The sequence below is a fragment of the Hyla sarda genome, unplaced genomic scaffold (genome assembly GCF_029499605.1).
Source record: "Hyla sarda isolate aHylSar1 unplaced genomic scaffold, aHylSar1.hap1 scaffold_55, whole genome shotgun sequence".
Taxonomy (NCBI): Eukaryota; Metazoa; Chordata; class Amphibia; order Anura; family Hylidae; genus Hyla; species Hyla sarda.
The window spans coordinates 644,899-669,328 of NW_026610561.1; the positions used below are offsets into that span (position 1 = coordinate 644,899).

Consider the following 24,430-nt stretch of genomic DNA (forward strand, 5'->3'; position numbering starts at 1 on the left):
CTTGTAAAAAATGTTTAATTGCAGGAACACCTAAATCAGTGGAGAGGTTAGAATAGAGGGAGCACACATCCAGGGTAAGAAAACTATAATGAGGGGGTAGGGGTAGGGCATGTAATTCCGAAATGAGCTGGGCTGAATCTCTCAAATAAGATGGTAATTGTAAAACAAAAGGTTGAAGAAATAAATCTATAAAGTGGGAAAGGTTTGCAGTAATCGAACCAATACCTGAAATAATAGGTCTACCAGGGGGATTGGTTAAACATTTATGTAATTTGGGTAGATAATAAAAAATAGGTAAATTATAATTTTTAATATTGAGAAATGTGTGCTCCCTTTTATCCAACAATTGTTTTTCTGTAGCTCCACCTATAAGCAAACAGTATTGTGAAAAAATATGAGGAGAAGGGTCGTAAGAAAGCGGAGTATAATATTCAAGGTCTGATAAAATTCTAAGGGCTTCATTTTTATAATCAGCCCTATTCAAAACAGCAACCCCCCCACCTTTATCTGCAGGGCGAACAATAATAGATTTGTTGTTCTGTATGGATTTACCGTATATACTCGAGTATAAGCCGAGTTTTTCAGCACGATTTTTCGTGCTGAAAACACCCCCCTCGGCTTATACTCGAGTGAACTCCCCCACCCGCAGTGGTCTTCAACCTGCGGACTTCCAGAGGTTTCAAAACTACAACTCCCAGCAAGCAAGGGCAGCCATCGGCTGTCCGGGCTTGCTGGGAGTTGTAGTTTTGAAACCTCCGGAGGTCCGCAGGTTGAAGACCACTGCGGCCTTCAACATCATCCAGCCCCCTCTCACCCCCTTTAGTTCTGAGTACTCACCTCCGCTCGGCGCTGGTCCGGTCCTGCAGGGCTGTCCGGTAAGGAGGTGGTCCGGTGAGGAGGTGGTCCGGGCTGCTATCTTCACCGGGGAGGCCTCTTCTAAGCGCTTCGGGCCCGGCCTCAGAATAGTCACGTTGCCTTGACAACGACGCAGATACGTCGTTGTCAAGGCAACGGCTCTATTCCGGGCCGGAAGCGCGGAGAAGAGGCGCCCCCGGTGAAGATAGCAGCCCGGACCACCTCCTCACCGGACCACCTCCTTACCGGACAGCCCTGCAGGACCGGACCAGCGCCGAGCGGAGGTGAGTACTCAGAACTAAAGGGGGTGAGAGGGGGCTGGATGATGTTGAAGGCCGCAGTGGTCTTCAACCTGCGGACCTCCGGAGGTTTCAAAACTACAACTCCCAGCAAGCCCGGACAGCCGATGGCTGCCCGGGCTTGCTGGGAGTTGTAGTTTTGAAACCCCTGGAGGTCCGCAGGTTGAAGACCACTGAGGGCGAATGATGAGAAGAGGATGATGAAGGGGGGGGGGGGGGGGTGTGGGGATGATGAAGGGGGGTGGGGATGATGAAGGGGGGGGGGTGTGGGATGATTACAAGGGGATGATGAAGGGGGGATGTGTGGGATGATAAGGGGATGTGTGGGATGATGACAAGGGGATGATGAAGGGGGGATGTGTGGGATGATGAAGGGGGGATGTGTGGGATAAGGGGATGTGTGGGATGATGACAAGGGGATGATGAAGGGGGGATGTGTGGGATAAGGGGATGTGTGGGAGGATGACAAGGGGATGATGAAGGGGGGATGTGTGGGATGATGACAAGGGGATGATGAAGGGGGGATGTGTGGGATGATAAGGGGATGTGTGGGATGATGACAAGGGGATGATGAAGGGGGGATGTGTGGGATGATAAGGGGATGTGTGGGATGATGACAAGGGGATGATGAAGGGGGGATGTGTGGGATGATGACAAGGGGATGATGAGGATGTTAATGACGGGTCTGGATGATGACAGGGGGGGGATGAGGTATTTCCCACCCTAGGCTTATACTCGAGTCAATAACTTTTCCTGGGATTTTGGGTTGAAATTAGGGGTCTCGGCTTATACTCGGGTCGGCTTATACTCTAGTATATACGGTAATTGCAATTCTCTCAGCAGAAGTTAGATTATCATTTTCCTTAAAAATAACAGATTTATCACATAAATTTGAAAAATCCTGCATGACCATATGATAAAAAGTCTCAAGATGGCTGCCACGATTGTGTAGATGGCTGCCACGATCCGACTATCGTACACCACAGAATTCCTGTTCTATTAAACCATATTGTTTTCCTTGCAAAAAAAGTCGCTGCCTTTGTTGTGAATGGATCATTCAAACTGATACTTTTTCTTCCTTTTTTACACAACAAACATTTAAAATTAAGGATTCACTAAATTGCGACACCACTTTTGCTATCTATTAACCTGTGGTTGCGACCGCCAATACGTTGGCCGTACTACACAAACGGTGCGCTCCAGGATGAACAAACACAGATGGAACATAAAACATGGTTTTTTGTTGCATAGTTTGTCCCGACACTTCACTCTTCATCATCAAAAAAACACTGAAACTTTAAAATTAATTATTTTAGAAACTATCCCCATTCATTTACCTAATAGAATACAAAGACTGAACAATCGCGAATCCTTTTGGATTCACAAACTACATACTTTGCACCCTCAAGGTTTTAATGAATGTATCGATACAGTTAAATAATTTGATAATTTGGGGTTTAAAAATTTCCCATTTTTTCATATGGATTAATTTCGAAAATATTATATCTTGATTTTTTCTTCGTTCCCTCTGTACTGTTCATCCTGGAACGCCCCACTAGGTATTTATTTATTCCTTATGTTTTATTATCCAAGTTTTGTTTATTTTTCTTTCTTTTCTACATATAAATACTTTTGTATTTTTAATTTATTTATTGTTTGTTAATTTGGATTTTTGTACGAATATTCACACCCTGCGTTTTCGCCGGTTGCTGTATTCAATACCGCACTAGTTAATTGAGTTTATCCTATTTTCTAAGTAGTGTTCATACATTTCCTTTTGGTCAGTTGCGATTTGGTTTATCGCACTGTCATTTTTTTATTTTTTAATAAGGCAGCGATATACATTTAAATAATAATTTTTCTATCTCTTGAATCAATAGACTTAACTCTTTATATCATATACTTTTTTTTTAAATAATATCCAACTTGTGTTGTTGAATGCCGCAACGGCGATTAAGCGGTGTGACCTCTTGAGTCGCTTGTGGTGTTACATTCACACCACATACGATAATTATAATTATATTATATATATTTACATACATATATTGATAGGATTGCATTGTGCTTTCATATTGCTGTCTTATTACTATTTTTGTGATTTCTGTTTATATATTTATTTATTTATATCTATTTATATATTTTTTTCATACATTGTCATATGATATGTAATTCTATGTAACAACTCTTTTCAAAAAGCACTCTAATGGTTAATTCCTGGAGGTATATATACCTGTTACCAGCCTCCCCTTGTCATGCCTGATGAAGCTGCGCATGCGCAGCGAAACGCGTTGCATCTAATAAATCCCCATTGATTTTACTTGGCTGTCTGATGGTTCCTCTCTGCGCCAGACAAACTCCTGACTCCCTGGTCATTCGCCTCTGATTCTACACCTATCCAGGAGGGCTGCAGTGGACCTGCCTTCATATCTCTTCTGCTCTTAACCTTGTTGTGTGTGGGCGCACAACCAACTTCGGTAAGCGGCTTGGGAATCGCCTTCCCCTACCCCCACCTGCAAGATCTACTGATCCCGCACATGAGGCGCCTTCCTTCCTTTCTCTAGGTACACTGGTAAGGCAAACACTGTAACGCTTTCTCTGGCACAAAGGCAACAAGATCCGGCAAGGAAGTGAAGGGGAAGTGAGGTAATATACACAGGTAGCAGGTGGAAGCTAATTAGACTGATTGGGCCAGGCACCAATCATTGGTGCACTGGCCCTTTAAATCTTAGAGAGCTGGCGCACACGCGCCCTAAGGAGCGGAGCCGCGCGCGCCAGGACGTGACAGCCGGGGACCGGGACAGGTGAGTGACTTGGGATGCGATTCGCGAGCGGGCGCGTCCCGCTATGCGGATCTCATCCCCGCCGGCAGAGTCAGTGCAGCGCTCCCGGTCAGCGGGACTGACCGGGGCGCTGCAGAGAGAGGAACGCCGCGAGCGCTCCGGGGAGGAGCAGGGACCCGGAGCGCTCGGCGTAACAACTCCATTTTTCAGTAACAATCTACAGGAATTAATCAGGAAAGCTGCTCTTTATAATAGAGCATGTTAAGTTCTAAATTATTGCTCAAAAGGGAATAACACTACCCTGTCATATTATTAAAATAATAGCATCATTCACCCCCCAAGTCAAGGCTTTTAATCTCTTTTCGATCACATCCAGTTCACTGGTTTAGCTGCAAAGCTTTAGAAGAACTCTATCCCTTATCTGAAGGGGAAGATCATAAACAATATAAGAAAATCTTTTTACTGAAGGAGTAGTTGATGCTTGGAAGAAAGGTCCTGCAGATATGGTTGATAAATCCATAAGTGACTGTGACATCGGACTGGATACAAATCTATCTAACAGAAACGTATAAAGGTAACCAGAGGTCTTCTGCTTCTTAGAAATATGATTTCCAGTTTTAACTTATTTTTTCTTCTGTTTGGTTTTCTCTTCTCACATCCTTCTTTAGCAGTTTAAAGCCCCCCCCCCCCATCTCATTTGATTACCTAAAAAAGATGTAGCTGCCATGTACTTTGAATGCAATCCTTTGTAATAGACATACTGTCTGAAATCAATAGATTCACCTTTCAATACTGTTACATGAAGAGGGTGTACAGCGCTGTGCCACCCAACTAGACCACTCTTGAGAGCACTGTCTAAGCAGCCAATATGTTTTCATCTTTTAATTCCCCTAATTGGGTTCTGGTCTTCTCTGCTAGGGGCTACCAGGTCACAACTGCTGAAAGTGGCCCTAAAAAGTGTGTGGCAGCTGGCCCAGTGGACCAGGAAGCACCAGTGTACAGATCTGAAGGGTCAGGCAAATACAAATTCAGGTACAGGCACGCATCTTGGGTTGGTGGCAAGGTGGTGATATCAGGCAAAATGGAAATGGCAGGTTTGTGGTCAGAAGTTTGTGTCATACACAGAGTTCAAGTCGATACAACGTAGAAGATTAGGCAAAAGGATACAGGAAAATGGGTCGGGTCAAACCTAACAGAAGCAGAACTACCATCATTATGGAGCTAACAGAACCTTATTGCTCAGGCAAGAGAGATAGTGAGTATAGGTGTTAGGAATCACGGCAGGTGGTGCATCCTCTGGGCCTGTGTGGATGGAGACTGAAGCCTTGCCAGGGAGTGGAGTCTAAGGTGCCACTGGTTTTCACTAGAGCCTGCCGTAAAGCGGGATGGTCTTGCTGCGGCAGGTAGCACCCCTGGCACGACTCGTCCACACAGGTAGCTGGGGGGTGGCGTGGCACAGAAGGGGACTAGCAGGACGTGGCAAGATGGCAGAAGGTAAGGCAGGTAACACTGGGATAGGGAAGGTAGGGTAGCATGGAACAGATACAAAGTAACAGGAGCACAGGACTTAACAATGGCATAGACTACCAAAGATCCGGCAGGGAAAGCAGGGAGGAGCAGAGATTTATGGAGCAGGGACAGGTGCAAGCACTTTAATAAATTGGGTACTGGCCCTTTAAGAGAAAGAGCTCCGGCGATCCCGCCCTACAGGGACACCAGGGAGCCGACATAGGAGGACGATGAGTGACGGGCTGAGACTCACATGCGGGCGCGTCCCGCGATGCCAATCTCAGCCCTGTCGACAGCAGGGACACAGGCAAGGAGCGCTCACAGCCAGCTTGTCTGTCTAGTGCGCAGATGTTACAGTAACCCCCCCCCCCCCTTTGGTCTCCCCCTTTTCTTTGGAACTCAAAGCGTTCCCCACTACATGGGACAAGGAGGGTTCAGGAACGGGCAAAGATCGTAAGGAACTTGCAGACTTCTGAAGAGGAGTCTTCTGTCTTCTAAGATGACCACCTGGTGAGGAAGAATGTCCCCCATTCGAGACTTTACGTCTGACAGAAGACAACACAGGAGGAACAAGACAATGATCTTGACAAAATTGTCCCCAACAAACCATCTCTCCGATCTTCCAGTCAAGATGTGGAGAATGGTGTTGAAAGACCAAGAAGAAGCTCTGAAGTACACTGTGGTAGTACATAGAATACAATTCTCTCCTTGTGCACATTTCCTACATGCATGTCGAGGGGTTCCGTGCGAAATTGCACCATACAATTCAGATTTTGTCCATTTACAGAAGAGATGTGGAAGGGCTTGGCGAGACGAGAAACTGGAAGACTGTATTAATGGACCAGGGAGGCACCTATGAAGTTACCAGCGGAATCGGAGTCCAAAAGAGCAGAAGCAATGAAAGAAGTCCTGGCAGAGGTGAACACTTGAACCGGGGTGGTCAAGCGAGGAGAGGAGGTATTCACACTAACGGATGCCACTCCAACTTGACTAAGGTGAGAGCGTTCTACCGGATGTGGAGGAAGTACAGAACAGTCTTTGAGAAAGTGCTCCGGACTGGCACAATATAAGCACAAATTCTCAGTGTGTCGACGGGATCTTTCCTGTGATGTTAAGTGAAAACGGTCCACATCCATAGCCTCTTCGGCAAGAGGCAAAGTAGGTAGAAGGGAAGGATGTTGGGACGCCAGAAGAGGTGATGTTCAGACAGGTTATTTTTCTAGGGGAAGTTCCTCTTGCCTCTCGGCAAAACGCACATCAGTTCGGATGGCTAAATGGATAAGTACGCTCAGGTTAGCCAGAGAATCTCGTGCAGCTAGAACAACCTTGATACGAGAGGAAAGTCCTTTTTTAAAAGGTGGCAAACAAGGCCTTGTCGTTCCAAGAAAGCTCTGAGGCAAGGGTGCGGAACTGAACTGTGTACTCGCCAACGGAGGAGTCTCCTTGGCAGAGATATAGTAGAGCCGATCTCTACGATTCCAGAGAGGAGTAGCCCAGGCCAGGGCTTTTCTGGACAGTAAACTGAAGACAAATGCCACTTTAGCATGTTCTGTCGGGAACAAATCCGCCTTGAGTTCAAGTTGGATAGAACACTCACAGAGCCTCTACACAGCTTAGGGTCTCCGTCATACTTAGAAGACAAGAACAAACGAAGCTTGGTCCCAGGTGAAGCTGCAGACTCAGGAGGAGGCACAGGAACAGGTGGCTGCTGTTGTTCCTGCAGAATGGCAAGAATATGTTGCATCATGGCTGTAAGTAAATTCAATAGTTGCACTTGATGGGCTAACTGCTGCGACTGCTGAGCCACGACGGTGAAAAGATCCGAGACATCTGGCAAAGGCACCGCAGCAGGATCCAGGGCTAGATTGGAAAGATCCGAGAGACCAGGCAAAGGCACCCTAGCGGAATCCATGGCCAAATCTTACTGTTAGGAATCATGGCAGGTGGTGGATCCTCTAGGCCTGTGTGGATGGAGACTTGAGCCGTGCCAGGGAGCAGAGTCTAAAAGGTGCCACTGATTTTCACCAGAGACCGCCACAAAGGGGGATGGTCTTGCTGCGGCAGGTGGCACCCAGGTCGCTACCCCTGGCACAACTCGTTCACACTGGCCCTTTAAGAGAAAGAGCTCTGGCGCTCGCGCGCCCTAGGTGGCTGAGGCACGCGTGCCGGAGCTGCAGGGACACCAGGGAGCTAACACAGAGGACAGTGAGTGACGGGCTTAGACTCAAATGCGGGCGCGTCCCGCGATGCGAATCAGCACCGCCAACAGCGGGGACACAGGCAAGGAGCGCTCACAGCCTGATCGCAGATGTTACAATAGGTTTAGGTGATGGACAATGATTGAGGAGAAATGCAAGAGGTCAAGAAAGCGAGCACCCGGTGAGCAGTACAGGACACTGCAGAAGAAGCAGGGAGGGAAGGGCTGGCCAGACCAGAGTACCATAATAAGAGGTGTCTGACCAGAGGTCCTGCATACTGGCGCTGTTACAGATTCTTGACTTTTCTTTTTTTTACGTTTAAGCTTCATTATGTTTTGGAATAACGTCTCAGTGTTTATTCTAAATTCTTCATGATCGATGGGTATATTCATCCAAACATTGTCACCGGTTATTGAATGTCCTTGATGTGTTTACTACATGAAGCGAACCACCCCATGTGATATTCATGTCATCTGGAAGCAGGATTCAACCCAATGGACTTTGTAGCCCTTCATATTTTTGGATTTGTGGAGTAACCCTTTCCCCCCAATTTAAAGCCATTTTTCCACTGCAAATAAATAGCAGTTCCTTCTCGATGATAAATCAACAATCTTATTGTACTGTAATATTCTCATCATATTTTCAGGAATCCGAGAGACCCTCAAGACGCGTCACTTTCCCTTTAAATTCCTAGAGGTCAGCTTTGTAGCATGATGCTTTAATGAACAGGTCAGTGAAGGCTCAGGTTTTACTTTATATATCTATAAATTTCATAAATAAGCAGACTGGATGGATGTAATTGAGAAGTAAGGATTTGTAGTGGCCATAAATTAGCTCTTACTCAGATCCCCCTATACCAGGGTTTCCTAAGCGCAATCCCCAAGTCCTCCCAACAGGTCATGTTTTCAGGATTTCCTTAGTCTTTCTAATGTGGTATAATTATGGTCAGTGCATCTGACATCACCAAAATTATATCACGTTTGAAAAATGAAGGAAATCCTGAAAACGACCTGTTAGGGGGACTGGAAAACCACACTTGGGAAACATTGCCCTATACATATATGAACGCTCAGCTGAGTGTTCACATAAATGGAGAAGCCCCCCTTCATGTAGTGCAAATCCAACATGTTGCATCTGTCAGGAGAGAACTGGGAGGACCCCATACACAGTCAGCCAGTCCCACCACACCCTGTAAATTTGGCTGACGTTTCTCTCATGTGTATTGGGGTTTTATCGTGATTGGTTTACATTAGACGTTGCTTCGGAGATTGTTTCTACCATTCTATCTGAGCAATAAAGAGTGAGGATATCTGAAATTATGTTGGGCGCTAAGTTTATACATAGATGTAAATATATATCAATCTGTTTAGAAACTAATATATAAGGCAAATCTATGCACAGTACCTTTAATATACAATGCTGCATTCCTTTACATTCATCTTTAAAAGAACATAAAAGCTTAATCTTTACTCTATCGATAAAAGAGGTTGGATGCTCTAACAGGGGAAAATACCCAACCAAGAGAAGATATGACAAAACACGTGAGCTCTAGGCCCATCACACTTACTTCTAGGACTCATTGATGTACATAGTCTCCTGGAAACAAATGTTTTGTCAAACTGGCCCTCATTTACTATTGCAAACCCGACAGGTTGTGCGCCAGATTCTGTCACATTGTCACAGAATAGAATAAACCCCAACTTACTCTCCATTTTGCTAAGAAAACCTGAAAAAGGGGTGTTGTCGCCGGTAAAAGGGTGCGTAGTCTCCGAAAAGGGTGCGATCCCAACATTTTCACAGAAACCCAACATATTTACTAAGGTTTCCACATAAAATGTGGTGGATTTGAGCTGAGGAAAACCCTACAGATCAGAGCAGGTGTAAAAAAAGAAAAGTGTAGGGAAAGTGGAAAATGTAGGGAAACCTTAGTAAATACCGTGGAAAATAAATTGTAGGGAATTAAAACCCACAAAGAAACCTACACTCCACTCTTAAAGGCCACTGCCTTTATAGTAGGCTTCATACTGTGCGCTAGAACAGTCTTGTGTTCTAGGCGATTGCTAAAGCTGCAGATATCATAATGGTCCATAACAAAGATATTCGCGATGTGACTGTAGGAAGCTGAACCATCTCATTCTATCTCCCAGTGGCTCAATATACATTGTATGACTGTAGCATCCCACTGTAATTTGCCGTTGTTATTTGTAACTGTGGGAGTGGCTTTGTAACCCCACCCTTTGTTGTCTGTACAAATAAACCAAACCAGACTCCAGGTGGGACAAACTTACTCTATTCTTGGATTCTGAGAGAGGAGTCACTTGTTGGATTACTGACCTTGTGTTACGTTATGTGCTCCGGCCGCACACGCTGGCCGTGAGCGCATGGTCCCGTCACCAGCTGCTGCGGGCGGGGCTGGGACTCGCATGCGAGCCCCCAGTCCGTCACTCGCCTGGTGCTTCTCCTGCCGCAGCCTCTGCCTCTCTGCTCCGGCGCACGTGTCCCTGTCCCCTAGGGCACGCGCATGCCGGAGCTCTAAGATTTAAAGGGCCAGTGCGCTCATTAGTGTAATTCACCTGTGGCTCATTGATAAATTCCTCCACCCTCCTCACTCCCCTGCCGGATCTTTGTTGCCTTGTGCCTGAGAGAAAGCATTCCTGAGAGTTGCCTTACCGTGTATCTAATCCTTTGCTCTATGACTTGACCTTGCTCCTCTGCCACCTGCCTGCTGACCTCCTACTACATCCTGACTACGCTACTTTACCGCCTGCCTTGACCTTCTGCTATCCTGACTACGAGCTGCCTTATCCCTCCTGTGCCTCGCGTTTCCTCAGCCGCCTGGGTAGTCGAGTCGTGCCAGGGGTAGCGACCTGGGTGCCGCCTGCCGCAGCAAGTCCATCCCGCTTTGCGGCAGGCTCTGGTGAAAACCAGCGGCACCTTAGACTCCGCTCCCTGATACGGTCAGAGTCATCTGCCACACGGGTCCAGCGGATCCACATCCACCGGAGTTCCTGTCTTCTGAAACGTGAGTGTTACACCTTGTCTGTGTTTCTCCAAGTATTGCGAATTCACTGACACCACTGAAGCAAATTATTATTAGAAGTCTGGATTCCCACAACAATAGCAGCTTTCCGGACTCGTTCCAGCACGTTGAAACTAGTGAAGCCTCTCTCCTGTGTGTGCATTCGCACAGCGTACTTTCCACCTGGCGTGCTTATAAAATGCTGCAGGGGAACCAATGCCACAGCCTCATTGGGACTGTTCATAGTACCTGGCACTTTGGATGTGAAGCCAGATTGGTGCAGACTAGGAGAACATCTGCTGCTGGGTTTTCCTATTTGGCTTCGTCAGTTTAGTATTAAAATATGGTGAAAATGCTCAATGACAACAGACGTTTTGTTACATCATTCTGAGTCACTTTTTGCATAAAATATACAAAAGAAAAAGGTTGCAGCAACACTATGTAAAAAACAATGGGGGACATTTATCAGTCAGTGTAGGTCACTGATGTTATTCACAGGTTTTGACGATGTAATTGTAGTGTACATGCACCAGATGCACGTCATGTGATAACTATGGGGCATTTTTGTGAAATTTTACTTCAGACACCACTTAGTATTATTCCCTCTCTGAGACTTTTTCCACCCATGCGACTCTTTGAAACTGCTGTCTACAGCCAGTTTTGTGCACCAGTTCTGGGTTAGTGTATGTTTGTGGTGTAATTTAGGGCTATGCAACAAATCTGCGACTTATTAAGAGAAGTCACGCATTATAATTCTCTGACCAATGCAAAATGAAAAAGCAAAAGTATGTAGTCAAAATCACAAAAGTCACACACTTTTTGCACAAGTGCGACAAATCTGCAACAAATCTACACCAAAAAGCAGTGCAATAAGTTTGATAAATGTTCACCCTATGGGATGAAAAATCCAGAAATATGAGGAAATAATGGCACTCACCATGGTATCTTCATGAACAGCTCTTCTGATAGGTCACTGGGCCGGAAGAAGCATAGATAGTGTGAAGAAGCGGTCACCTAAGGGATATCAGCACTGTGGATATGGAAAACTTTGCATTATTGTTATATTAACTAGAAATTAAACATTTGAGACTATTTGTTCACTTTATGATCACAACTTGTTCGCCATCCACCACACGGAGGTGATCTAAATTCGGATGGGACCTTAACATCATTCTGTTAACTCACCTCTTCTGAGCTTAAGGCCTATACACTGGGTGCACACAGGACCCAGTTATCCAAATTTTTGCATTAAAAAAAAAAAAAAACTGTTCCTGATGAAGAGATATAGGAGAACCTTAGATCTCTAAAGAATGGAATATGTGCCCTGTCCCTTTTCAGCCTCATTCGATGGAAGGAGAAGCTTTAATAGGAAACTAAAATCATCCTTCTAGAAATATTTAAAAAAAGGCAACAAAGGTTGCACAAGCATCAATATGTGGGATGTCAGGGCATATAGAAAACCTGGCAATCCATTCCGTTCTAAGCGTCCTGAATAATTGAAAATGATTTTCAGAAAAGGTTTTGATTCATAATTATACAAAAGCATCTGTTCTATAACTTCTCTGGAAAGCATACAATGATCAACAAACAAAAACAAAAATCCAGGAACGTCCAAGAAGTTCGGAGGTTAATAGCCGTATATGTAGATGATCACCTCCTATATAGAGGACGCCACAGGAGACTGACATGTATGATGTTACGTTGGTGCACTACCAATTTACCAAATTCTGGGGGTCGTCTAATGTGAGACGAAAACTCTGTGAGGACCAGACATAGATAAGAACCTCAACTCTAACGATGAATTGACTTTGTCCCTGATGGGAACGGTCTCTGTGCATGTTGGGACAAGGACTCTGGTTCGATCCTCCACAGTACTGTTTCCAAACCAGGATGCCTCCAGCTGGTGCAAAACTACAACTCCCAGCATGCCCAGACAGCCAAAGGATGTCTGTCCATGCTGGGAGTTGTAGTTTCACAACAGATGGAGACACCTTGATTGGGAAACATTGCTCTATAGCTTTAGGGTAGGCAAATACATTTGTTATAGATGAGGGTGAATATAACCTATTTTCCTCCTCACACCATTGGATAAGAACCTCCATGGTAGACATGACTTTTCAGGAGATTCGTCCTAATAATGCCCTTGTTTTATACCTGGAGGCTAAGGCTAGGTTCACACTGCTGTTCTGTTGTGAGTCCATTTGTCTTTTTTTCACAATGAACAGCCCCAAAAGGGGTCGAAGCACAACTGACTCCACCAGGTCACGACGGATTGACTTAAATGGGGTCCATTGAGGATCGGGTAGTTAACAGAAGGGGAAAAAACTTGCATGCACAATTTTTCCCCCGCTAAACTGCTGTCATTCAGATGGACTTGCCAACAGAGTTCCGTATACCGAAGCCCGACGGCAATGTGAATAAGCCCTAACAGGCATAAAAATTGTTTTTATACAACAATGTATTAGAACTTAATGATAAAAACCTCTTGCTGACAGTTCCCACACTTCAAGTGCAAAAAAGTAAGGAAAAAAAAAAAAGGATCCCACATCTACCTGCTCTTAATCTGTCCTTTGATCCTATTTTACTTTATATCACAAATAAAACTGGGAAATCTAAAAGTATCAGGCTGTGGGATAACTGGACTGCAGCAGGAGCCTCCCCCCTCCACTCTATTAGGGACTCGGCAAAAAGCATCATTAAGCCCAACCCTCTTGTCTAAGCTCCAACACTGTGGTTGATCCCTGTGGTCCCTGCTGTCTTGTACAATAAAATATGGTCAATAAGGACAACTATATTTTAATACATTTTTAACAGTTACTGTATTTAAAGGTTTACTGTCCCATTAAGGGAATTGCAGTAGAGCTAATGATGAGAATCTGTAGTAACTATGTAGACTAACACAGAGGAGATGGTGGACACATCTGTACCATGCATATACCCCAAATAGTTAACAAGAGAGGCTGGACTACGATAAGTGGGAATTTCACATGATAAACCAGAATATAAAACGTCCAGGTTTGTTTCAGTTTCTCACAGTCCTGATAACTTTATTCTGATGTATTGGAAACTCTTCAGGAGAGCGGCAAAATGGCCGAGATCCCCACAATGAAGCAGACATAGAAAGTATCAAGGCCAAAATGTCTTCACAAACTCAAAGAATTATCTTCTGCTTGTCTGTCGTGATAGAAGTCACAGTCAATGAAGAGAACTAGATGACATCACCAGGGGGTTCACATATACCAAAACATCCATGCGGTAATAGTTATTGTTAGACTCACTCCCCACACTGCAATATATCGATCAGCACTGATCTTTGACAGATTGTATGAACAAGAGATGAAAAAAAAAAAGATTACGCAAAAGTGGGGCGACATAGCAGAAGACAACCTGGAGAGTGTACCTCCAAACTCATAACCTGAGATTTAGAAGGATCACAGAAAAAGTGATCAGGAAACAGATGGAGGGATCAGAGAGAAAATGATCAGGAGGGATCGCAGAGAAAATGATCAGAAAATAGATGGAGAGATGAGAGAGAAAGTGATCAGCAAATGGACAGAGGGATCACACAGATAATGATCAGCAAATGAACCGAGGGATCACAGAGAAAATGCTCCAGAGGGATTGCAGAGAAAATGATCATCAAATAGACGGAAGGATCAGAGAAAATGATCAGCAAATGGACGGAGAGATCACAGAGAAAATGATCAGCAAATGAACAGAAGGATCGCAGAGAGCCTATTGTGATATTTGTCTCTTCCTATATTTGTAGCTTTCTGCTCTTGCACTTATATTTTGGCATAATTTGTGCCATTTTACAGCAAATTAGTTATGTATTTGCACTTTGCTCACCAATCTTTCTTTCAGTCATGTTGGGGACGTGATTTACCTGGATTTTTAGAGTTTGAGGCTGTTAATTTTATTTTTTATTTCAAAATCTTCTTTCAAAATGTTCTTTCTAAAATCTACTCCGTGGGCAGAGAATAAATGAACAAAAAAAGTGAATACTAAAGAAATAGGACTACAGACAACATTTGTTTGGCATTTTTCTTGGTCTGTAAAAACTCCACAAAAAGGCGTTTATTTTGTGTTTTATCCCCTACGTTTTTCTCATTACAAGTCATGTCATTAATAATGTGACTCAAAGATTTTTATTAAAAAACTTGGGGGGGAAAAATGCAAGAAAAAAAGCAGCATCTTACATGCCCCCCCCCCCCCCCCCCCCCACACATATTGTAGTAAAAAACACCACAAAAAGCCATACCCAGAGTTTTTGTTGTTTTTTTTAACAAAAATGCAGTGGCAGTTTTCAGCCTATGGGTCTATTCACACATACAGTATCCTGCGCAGATTTGATACCATCTTCGATGCTTTCGTTTAGATTGGAATTTGCAGCATACTGTACGTGTGAATACACCTTAGGGGAGGGTCACACGGAGCGGATCCACTGCGTTTTTCACGCTGCAAATGCGCCAGCGACAGTCACAAGAGTGAACTTCCTGCTGCAGCTGGGTAGTTCTGTGTCTGCTTGTAGCAACAGAATCTGCAGCTACAGGCGGACATACAGAGCTACCCGGCCACAGCAGGGAGTTTGCTTGTGACTGCCGCTGGTGCATCCACAGCGTGAAATACGCAGAGGATGTGCTTTGTGTGACCCTAACCTTAAGGAGAAAAAAAGAAAGCATGCTAGAAGAGTAGGAGGAAAAAAAAAAAAATAGGTGCGTGCATTAAATAAATAGACTGCACCCATCAATAGATTGCACCTGCTCACAGAGCACATGGAGGTTCCACAGACGTCACATTCGCAAACCAAAGCCATCAGTGTAAGGTGTAGGCACCTATGCCATCTCCTCCGGCAGGGTGTGAGGTGTAGGCGCCCATGCTATCTCCTCTGGCAGCATGAGGTGTAGGCGCCAAGGCCATCTCCTCCAGCAGGTTGAGATGCAGGCGCCTAGGCCATCTCCTCCAGCAGGGTGTGAGATGTAGACACCCATGCCATCTCCTCTAGCAGCATGAGGTGTAGGCGCCCAGGCCATCTCCTCCGGCAGGGTGTGAGGTGTAGGCGCCCAGGCCATCTCCTCTGGCAGCATGAGGTGTAGGCTCCCATGCCATCTCCTCTGGCAGCATGAGGTGTAGGCGCCCAGGCCATTTCTTCCAGCAGGGTGTGAGGTGTAGGCGCCCATGCCATCTCCCCTGGCAGCATGAGGTGTAGGCGTCCAGGCCTTCTCCTCCGGCAGGGTGAGGTGTAGGCGCCCAGGCCTTCTCCTCCGGCAGGGTGTGAGGTGTAGGCGCCCATGCCATCTCCTCCGGCAGGGTGTGAGGTGTAGGCGCCCATGCCATCTCCTCTGGCAGCATGAGGTGTAGGCGCCCAGGCCATCTCCTCCGGCAGGGTGTGAGGTGTAGGCGCCCATGCCATCTCCTCCGGCAGGGTGTGAAGTGTAGGCACCCATGCCATCTCCTCCGGCAGGGTGTGAGGTGTAGGCACCCATGCTATCTCCTCCAGCAGGGTGTGAGGTGTAGGCGCCCATGCCATCTCCCCTGGCAGCATGAGGTGTAGGCGTCCAGGCCTTCTCCTCCGGCAGGGTGAGGTGTAGGCGCCCAGGCCATCTCCTCCGGCAGGGTGTGAGGTGTAGGCGCCCATGCCATCTCCTCCGGCAGGGTGTGAGGTGTAGGCGCCCATGCCATCTCCTCCGGCAGGGTGAGGTGTAGGCGCCCAGGCCATCTCCTCCGGCAGGGTGTGAGGTGTAGGCGCCCATGCCATCTCCTCCGGCAGGGTGTGAGGTGTAGGCGCCCATGCCATCTCCTCTGGCAGCATGAGGTGTAGGCGCCCAGGCCATCTCCTCCGGCAGGGTGTGAGGTGTAGGCGCCCATGCCATCTCCTCCAGCAGGGTGTGAGGTGTAGGCGCCCATGCCATCTCCCCTGGCAGCATGAGGTGTAGGCGTCCAGGCCTTCTCCTCCGGCAGGGTGAGGTGTAGGCGCCCAGGCCATCTCCTCCGGCAGGGTGTGAGGTGTAGGCGCCCATACCATCTCCTCTGGCAGGGTGTGAGGTGTAGGCACCCATGCCATCTCCTCCGGCAGGGTGTGAGGTGTAGGCACGTTACAAATACACTGACTGATGCCTTTGTTACAGGTGAACATCCTGTATTGTTTATAATGAACAGGTTGGTGAAATCTGATGACTGACTTTATATATCATCTATACATTTAATTAAAAAAACATACAATAAGCATTATTAAAAAAAAAAAAACATTTTCATGGGTCCTGCATATTGGCCATTCACAGAGACATCCAGGAGTGCTGCCCCTATTGGCCATTCATAGGGACAGCCAGCTGCACTGCCCCCCTATAGACCATACACAGGGAAAAGCCAGATGCACTGCCCCCTGTAGACCATACATGGACAGCCAGCTGCATTGCCGCCTATTGTCAATTCACAGGAACAGCCATGAGCACTGCCCCCTAAAGGCCACAGGGACAGTCACCTGCATTGTCCACTATTGTTCATTCATGGGGATAGCCATCAGCACTGCCCCTTGTAGGACATACACAGGGACAACAGACAGCACTGCCCCCTATAGGCCATACAAAGGAACAAACAGCAGTGTTGCCCCCTGTAGGCCATGAAGTCACATTTCAGAAGCCAAGTGGTTATCATGTTGATCCTTCAGACACTTGGATGATCTCTTACCATATAGACGGCCATAGTCCACAACACCCACCCGTCCACACCAGTCACACAGGAATGCTCAATTCTATTGGAAGACATGCGGCCCTCTCCCAGGCCCCTCCGATCAGCACAGAAGGCATCGTCCTATACATCTCATCCTTTATACACCACACGTATTGCACATAAATATGTAAACTCGTCCAGAACACACAAACGCCAAACATTCACTTATTCAGCAACATAATAAAAAGGTAAAATAAGTCAAAGAAAAGAGGATCCCCACAAGTCCAGCTGGGGGCAATGATATCCAGTGCAAAGGCACAATGTGTAGTAGTCACTATGCAGAGAATGGCGTATCTCCTGGGGTCTCCTCACGTTACACTTTGGGGGTCCTTCCTGTGTACGGGGGTTTTGGAGCATGCCTGTAAGGGATACAACAAAAGAAAGTCACACTATGACAGTACAAGCCTTGGACAGGGGTAGATGGAGACAAGCTGTGACTAAGAGCCCTAAGAGGCTAGAAGGGGTTAACACTCGGTTTTTACTGTTGTGGAGGTGCACCACTTATAAATGGTCATTAATAAAGTGCAGTTTATTACGCATTTTGTTTACATTGAGTGCCGCTTTAGAACAGTTGTCTCAAACTGTGGCCCTCCAGATGTTGCAAAACTTCAACTCCCAGCATGCCGGAACAGCCACCGGCTGTCCAGGCATGCTGGGAGTTGAAGTTTTGCAAAAGTGAAGCCTCAATTTACCTTTTAAGAACAGTGTGGATACTCTGGAGGAGGCAGACAGGTGTTTGGCTGGGCAAAAGGGAAGCCTTGATTTACCTTTCATGATCAGTGTGGATCCTCTGGAGGAGGCAGACAGGTGTTTGGCTGTCCAGGTTTTGCAAGTTTTGCAACATCTGGAGGTCCACAGTTTTGAGACCACTGTTCTAGAACATGTAGGGTGAGGCTCACATATGCGATAACACATTCCTTCACAATGAATGAGCACCAGGCAGGAAGTCACATGGGAATATCCTCCTTCCTGTACAATAATATATAGAGAGTCTTACCGTGCCGGGGTGATAAGGTCGGGGTAGGCTGATGCACCGAGCAGGCGCTCCTGTATGGGACTTAGCGGTAAGGGCTTCTTGGGAGGAGGGGGAGGAGGTTTGGTAAAAGAAGGCACCTGCAGGAGCAGAGATGTAAAAGTATGTGACCCCCCCTCATCCTAAGTAATCACAAGGCCATGTATAAAACAATTGCTAAAAAAAAGTGTAAGTGAACGCTTTAGCGAATCACGTCCAAAGTAACTAAATAAAATACACAAACCGATGTATCGTTCAGGTCTTTTTGTGCAAACATCCACAGTGCAGGGAGAAAAAGCAAGTGAAGCCTTGAATGGAATAAGATGTAGATACCCTGCACCAAACATATTCTGTAGCTGCAGATGAGAGAGTGTGCACAGCGCCCTCTTCAGGTCAGGCCACAGCATCTCCATAGGGGTAAGGTCTTTTTCCTCCACTATTTAGATGGTTTCCATGGGACCTTTGGGTCATTGTAGCATCGCCTGATGCCGATTCAGTATGGGGGTCTTGGCCGTCCTTAAATTCTCACCAATTAACTTTTTTTTCAGGATGCCCCCTTCTAGGGAGAGCAGCCGTAGTCCTAGATTTCCTCCATTTGTAGACAAATTTGGGGGAGATTTATCAAAACTTGTGCAGAGGAAAAGTTGACCAGTTGCACATAGCAACCACCCTCAGAGACTACAAGTGATGGCCCACTAAGCCAAGCACCAGTCGTCCCCCTATAAACTTTCTTCAGCCTCGTGTCCTTATGACAAGTTATCTGGATGGGGGGAGGGGGCGCAGATCACACTGACTGGTCTCTCCGGAGATGAACAGATCTGCCAGGATTCAGGGTTTGGGCCTCATTTTGTAATGGGCAATGCCCTTGTGTCCCTCCAAACTTCACATCTCATGTCCTTTATGGAAACACTTTTTAACAATCAGCTCTTGGATATGTCGCTGAAAGAGGGAAACAATTACTTTTGCTCCCTGCGCTGTGGATGTTTACTCTATAAGAGACATGAACAGGACAGCTGTCTGTGGTAGGAGTTCATATATGCCTATAATTGTGACAGAAGAAGCAGGTGATATTTTATTAGTCATCAATGCAAGAAGCCAGGGAATTCTGAAGGGTTCACTTTCTTTTCTTGCAACTGTGTGTGCGTATACACTCGACAGAGGAACAGACATTGGGCCATACAGATATGAGGACAATACAATCAATCCTCTAAGGTTATGTTCACATGTCCGCAGCAGCAGAGTCCCGTTGAATTCAATGGGATTTTGCTGCGCTGTGCACACAGCGAACCTGTTAATTCTTTCTGTTGACACGGAATGCATGAAAGTCTATGAGAAGGCGCATTCCTGTGCGGTCCCAGCGCAATAATATGCCGGCGCTCAGATTCCGGAGGGTCCACACTGAGATTTTCTGTGCGGACATTCAGTAGTGTCAACATGGTCTCAAGGGGAATCCCAGAGGGGATTATACACTCATCAGCCATAAGTATCGATGTGACTCCTTCCCCCAGGAGACACATTTATTATCTGCTGTTAGATCAGACAGCTATCTGCGGGGCCCCATACACAGCTGTGATGTCCTGTGTGATCTGATCTGCAGGGCCCCATACACAGCTGTGATGTCCTGTGTGATCTGACCGGTCTGCGGGGCCCCATACACAGCTGTGATGTCTTGTGTGATGTGATCTGCGGGGCCCCATACACAGCTTTGATTTCCTGTGTGATCTGACCGGTCTGCGGGGCCCCATACACAGCTGTGATGTCTTGTGTGATCTGACCGGTCAGCGGGGCCCCATACACAGCTGTGATGTCCTGTGTGATCTGATCTGCGGGGCCCCATACACAGCTGTGATGTCCTGTGTGATCTGACCTGCGGGGCCCCATACACAGCTTTGATGTCCTGTGTGATCTGATCTGTGGGGCCCCATACACAGCTTTGATGTTCTGTGTGATCTGATCTGCGGGGCCCCATACACAGCTGTGATGTCCTGTGTGATCTGACCGGTCTGCAGGGCCCCATACACAGCTTTGATGTTCTGTGTGATCTGATCTGTGGGGCCCCATACACAGCTGTGATGTCCTGTGTGATCTGATCTGCAGGGTCCCATACACAGCTGTGATGTCCTGTGTGATCTGATCTGCAGGGCCCCATACACAGCTTTGATTTCCTGTGTGATCTGATCTGCAGGGCCCCATACACAGCTGTGATGTCCTGTGTGATCTGATCTGCGGGGCCCCATACACAGCTGTGATGTCCTGTGTGGTCTGATCTGCAGGGCCCCATACACAGCTGTGATGTCCTGTGTGATCTGACCGGTCTGCAGGGCCCCATACACAGCTGTGATGTCCTGTGTGATCTGATCTGCAGGGCCCCATACACAGCTGTGATGTCCTGTGTGGTCTGATCTGCAGGGCCCCATACACAGCTGTGATGTCCTGTGTGATCTGACCGGTCTGCAGGGCCCCATACACAGCTGTGATGTCCTGTGTGATCTGATCTGCAGGGCCCCATACACAGCTGTGATGTCCTGTGTGATCTGATCTGTGGGGCCCCATACACAGCTTTGATGTCCTGTGTGATCTGATCTGCGGGGCCCCATACACAGCTGTGATGTCCTGTGTGATCTGACCGGTCTGCAGGGCCCCATACACAGCTTTGATGTTCTGTGTGATCTGATCTGCGGGGCCCCATACACAGCTGTGATGTCCTGTGTGATCTGATCTGTGGGACCCCATACACAGCTGTGATGTCCTGTGTGATCTGATCTGCAGGGTCCCATACACAGCTGTGATGTCCTGTGTGATCTGATCTGCGGGGCCCCATACACAGCTGTGATGTCCTGTGTGATCTGATCTGCAGGGCCCCATACACAGCTTTGATTTCCTGTGTGATCTGATCTGCAGGGCCCCATACACAGCTGTGATGTCCTGTGTGATCTGATCTGCGGGGCCCCATACACAGCTGTGATGTCCTGTGTGGTCTGATCTGCAGGGCCCCATACACAGCTGTGATGTCCTGTGTGATCTGACCGGTCTGCAGGGCCCCATACACAGCTGTGATGTCCTGTGTGATCTGATCTGCAGGGCCCCATACACAGCTGTGATGTCCTGTGTGATCTGACCGGTCTGCAGGGCCCCATACACAGCTTTGATGTCCTGTGTGATCTGATCTGCAGGGCCCCATACACAGCTGTGATGTCCTGTGTGATCTTATCTGAAGGGCCCCATACACAGCTGTGATGTCCTGTGTGATCTGATCTGCAGGGCCCCATACGCAGCTGTGATGTCCTGTGTGATCTGACCGGTCTGCGGGGCCCCATACACAGCTGTGATGTCCCGTGTGATCTGATCTGCGGGGCCCCATACACAGCTGTGATGTCCCGTATGATCTGACCGCTCTGCGGGGCCCCATACACAGCTGTGATGTCCTGTGTGAGCTGATCTGCGGGGCCCCATACACAGCTGTGATGTCCCGTGTGATCTGATCTGCGGGGCCCCATACACAGCTGTGATGTCCCTTATGATCTGACCAGTCTGCAGGGCCCCATACACAGCTGTGATGTCCTGTGTGATCTGACCGCTCTGCGGGGCCCCCATACACAGCTGTGATGTCCCATATGATCTGACCGCTCTGCGGGGCCCCATACACAGCTGTGATGTCCCGTGTGATCTGATCTGCGGGGCCCCATACACAGCTGTGATGTCCCGTGTGATCTGATCTGCGGGGCCTCATACACAGCTGTGATGTACCGTGTGATCTGAATGGTTTGCGGGGCCCCATACACAGCTGTGATGTCCCATATGATCTGACCGCTCTGCGGGGCCCCATACACAGCTGTGATGTCCCGTGTGATCTGATCTGCGGGGCCTCATACACAGCTGTGATGTACCGTGTGATCTGAATGGTTTGCGGGGCCCCATACACAGCTGTGATGTCCTGTGTGATCTGACAGCTCTGCAGGGCCCCATACACAGCAGTGATGTTCTGTGTGATCTGACCGCTCTGTGGGGCTCCATACACAGCTGTGATGTCCTGTGTGATCTGATCGCTCGGCGGGGCCCCATACACAGCTGTGACGTCCTCTAGTGTCCCATACACAGGAAGAGGAGTTTTTCAGCAGCTCTTCTGTGGGATCAGAGTAGACAGCCCAGCCTCCTCCCTCACACATCAATGAGCCTTGGGCCCCCATGACCCCGTTATCCTCCTTCGAAACACCCTTGTTAGGCAATAACCCCCACCCATGCCAGGACCACCCCCTCTGGAGTCTAGACCTCACTATTCAGTAACTGTTACAGTCGCTTACATTCTAACATTCTGCCCATTTTTCCTACTTCCCAAGAACTGACCAGTCCCTTCCCTCCCCCCCCCTCCCCATGGTCACCAGATGATCCCCAATATTTATTCCACCTATCAGTGGTCGGTGTATAAAGGACACATTGGAGTGCTGACTGTTACCATTGGTTTGGGTGTCATCCTTATCTCTACAGGCCGGAACCATGGTCATCAGGACGACCCCAACACGTCAGCCATCTTCCCTTTACTTATAATCTGCTCCATTTCCTGGGTATTTTGTACCTTTGCTACATTCACCCCAGCACTTCTGCCTCCCAATAGCAGACAGTAAGAGGAGAATAGACTGAGGTCACAGAGATCCTCAATACCCACCAATCCCAGATCCCCACACCAGTACAAAGAGTCCTGCTTGTTACCTGGGCCCATCGTGGGAAGGGGTCCACAGGAAGAGGCCGTGTTGGGGCAGGTGGCCTGTCCTGAGCAGCAGCCTGGATGAAGAGAGCAGTGAGAATGACTGACAGCCATGCAGAAAGGCAATGAGGGACATAAACGCCAGGAAAGTGGATTAGCAGAGGACGCTGGTTATAAAGAGGAGCAACGTGCAGAGTATAGCATAAGTAAGGCAATAAGCACGGCAGGGGGCACCACCAACACCAGGGCACGAGCACCAATTACAACTACAGGTCACACCACTGCACAATGGTTCTTTACCTGGCTGTGCTTCTGAACCGGGTCAGGAGGGAGAGGCTTGGATGGAGGATCAGGCCGGTCAGAGCCTTCACTATCAGACTGAGCAGGAGAACGGACACATGAACAGGAGACCATGGTCATAGACAAGAGGTGGAGATGGTGTGAGGAGCAGAGGGACAGACAGGTCATTGGTTTGTAGAGAAAAATGAGACATTTATATAACAGGTTAGTGAACACGTATAGGACGCGTCAAGTACATGCATGGCAAGCAGTGCTGGTCTACCATGGGGATCAGAGGCTGTACCGAGGAACCTGGAGAGACACCTAACGTGTAACCAGAGGGGTGTGATGGGTCTTCTGTGTAGGATCGAGTCACGTCCTGCCCTCACCTGGTTACTGCTGGACATCACCTGCAGCTCCGTACTCTGTGTCCAGTGAGGCGGGGGCGGACGCTGGGGTCGAGGCTGGCTGCTGTTGTGGGTTACTCTGGAGATATAATGGCACATAGAGGTCAGGGGGTTATACAAGGTTCGCCATCTATTGTATTCCTCTATATCCATGACCTCACCTGTACTGACATTTACTGCTTTTACTGAAGACGTTGCTGAGCTTCCTCTGAAGAAATCCCCGCTTGAGGTAACAGACGAGGAGGAGAACAAGGAGGCAGATGACCAGGAGAACCAAGAACACTGTGCTGGCCACAGAGGAGCCACCTGCAGAGAAGAATTACAGATACATAACCCTATAAAAGAACACACACACACACACACACTATGAATGGAAAAACATGTCCGCTCCTCACCATGCTCCAGAGCGACCGGCCCACTGTCCAGGCTCCCACCGTCACCAGACGAGGTGCAGTAGGGAGGAGACCACCCCGGGTCACAGTGACAGTTCTCATTACTATTACACACCTGCAGAAAGGAGGGAAAGGTCAGACATGGAGGAGGAGGAGGGGGAGGGAAAGGTCAGACATGGAGGAGGAGGAGGGAAAGGTCAGACATGGAGGAGGAGGAGGGAAAGGTCAGACATGGAGGAGGAGGAGGAG

The 24,430-nt window shown here is 47.7% G+C and overlaps 2 protein-coding genes across 8 annotated transcripts in view; both read right to left on the reverse strand.

Annotated features, from left to right (window-relative positions):
* LOC130339677 (ephrin-A5b-like) overlaps positions 1–15,170 on the reverse strand; it is a gene marked incomplete at its 3' end in the record, with an annotated part of 80,159 nt that extends 64,989 nt beyond the window's left edge. The window contains 1 exon segment of the mRNA XM_056554065.1: positions 11,598–15,170. Within this exon segment, the coding sequence (XP_056410040.1) occupies positions 11,598–11,611 (14 nt within the window). The 5' untranslated portion in view covers positions 11,612–15,170.
* Positions 15,171–16,460: 1,290 nt separating this feature from the next.
* Positions 16,461–24,430, reverse strand: part of LOC130339673 (disintegrin and metalloproteinase domain-containing protein 15-like) — an 89,194-nt gene continuing 81,224 nt past the window's right edge. For 3 of the 7 annotated variants that reach the window (XM_056554053.1, XM_056554056.1, XM_056554052.1), the window contains exons 18-24: positions 24,185–24,296; positions 23,951–24,095; positions 23,772–23,868; positions 23,404–23,481; positions 23,109–23,180; positions 18,387–18,502; positions 16,461–17,748 (exon numbers count right to left, since the gene is read on the reverse strand). In XM_056554053.1, coding sequence (XP_056410028.1) covers positions 17,703–17,748; positions 18,387–18,502; positions 23,109–23,180; positions 23,404–23,481; positions 23,772–23,868; positions 23,951–24,095; positions 24,185–24,296 — 666 coding nt within the window. In that variant the 3' untranslated portion in view covers positions 16,461–17,702. Of the gene's footprint in view, positions 17,749–18,386; positions 18,503–23,108; positions 23,181–23,403; positions 23,482–23,686; positions 23,869–23,950; positions 24,096–24,184; positions 24,297–24,430 lie in introns of those variants that run through there. The other 4 variants (XM_056554055.1, XM_056554054.1, XM_056554057.1 and 1 more) reach the window with 4 other exon arrangements.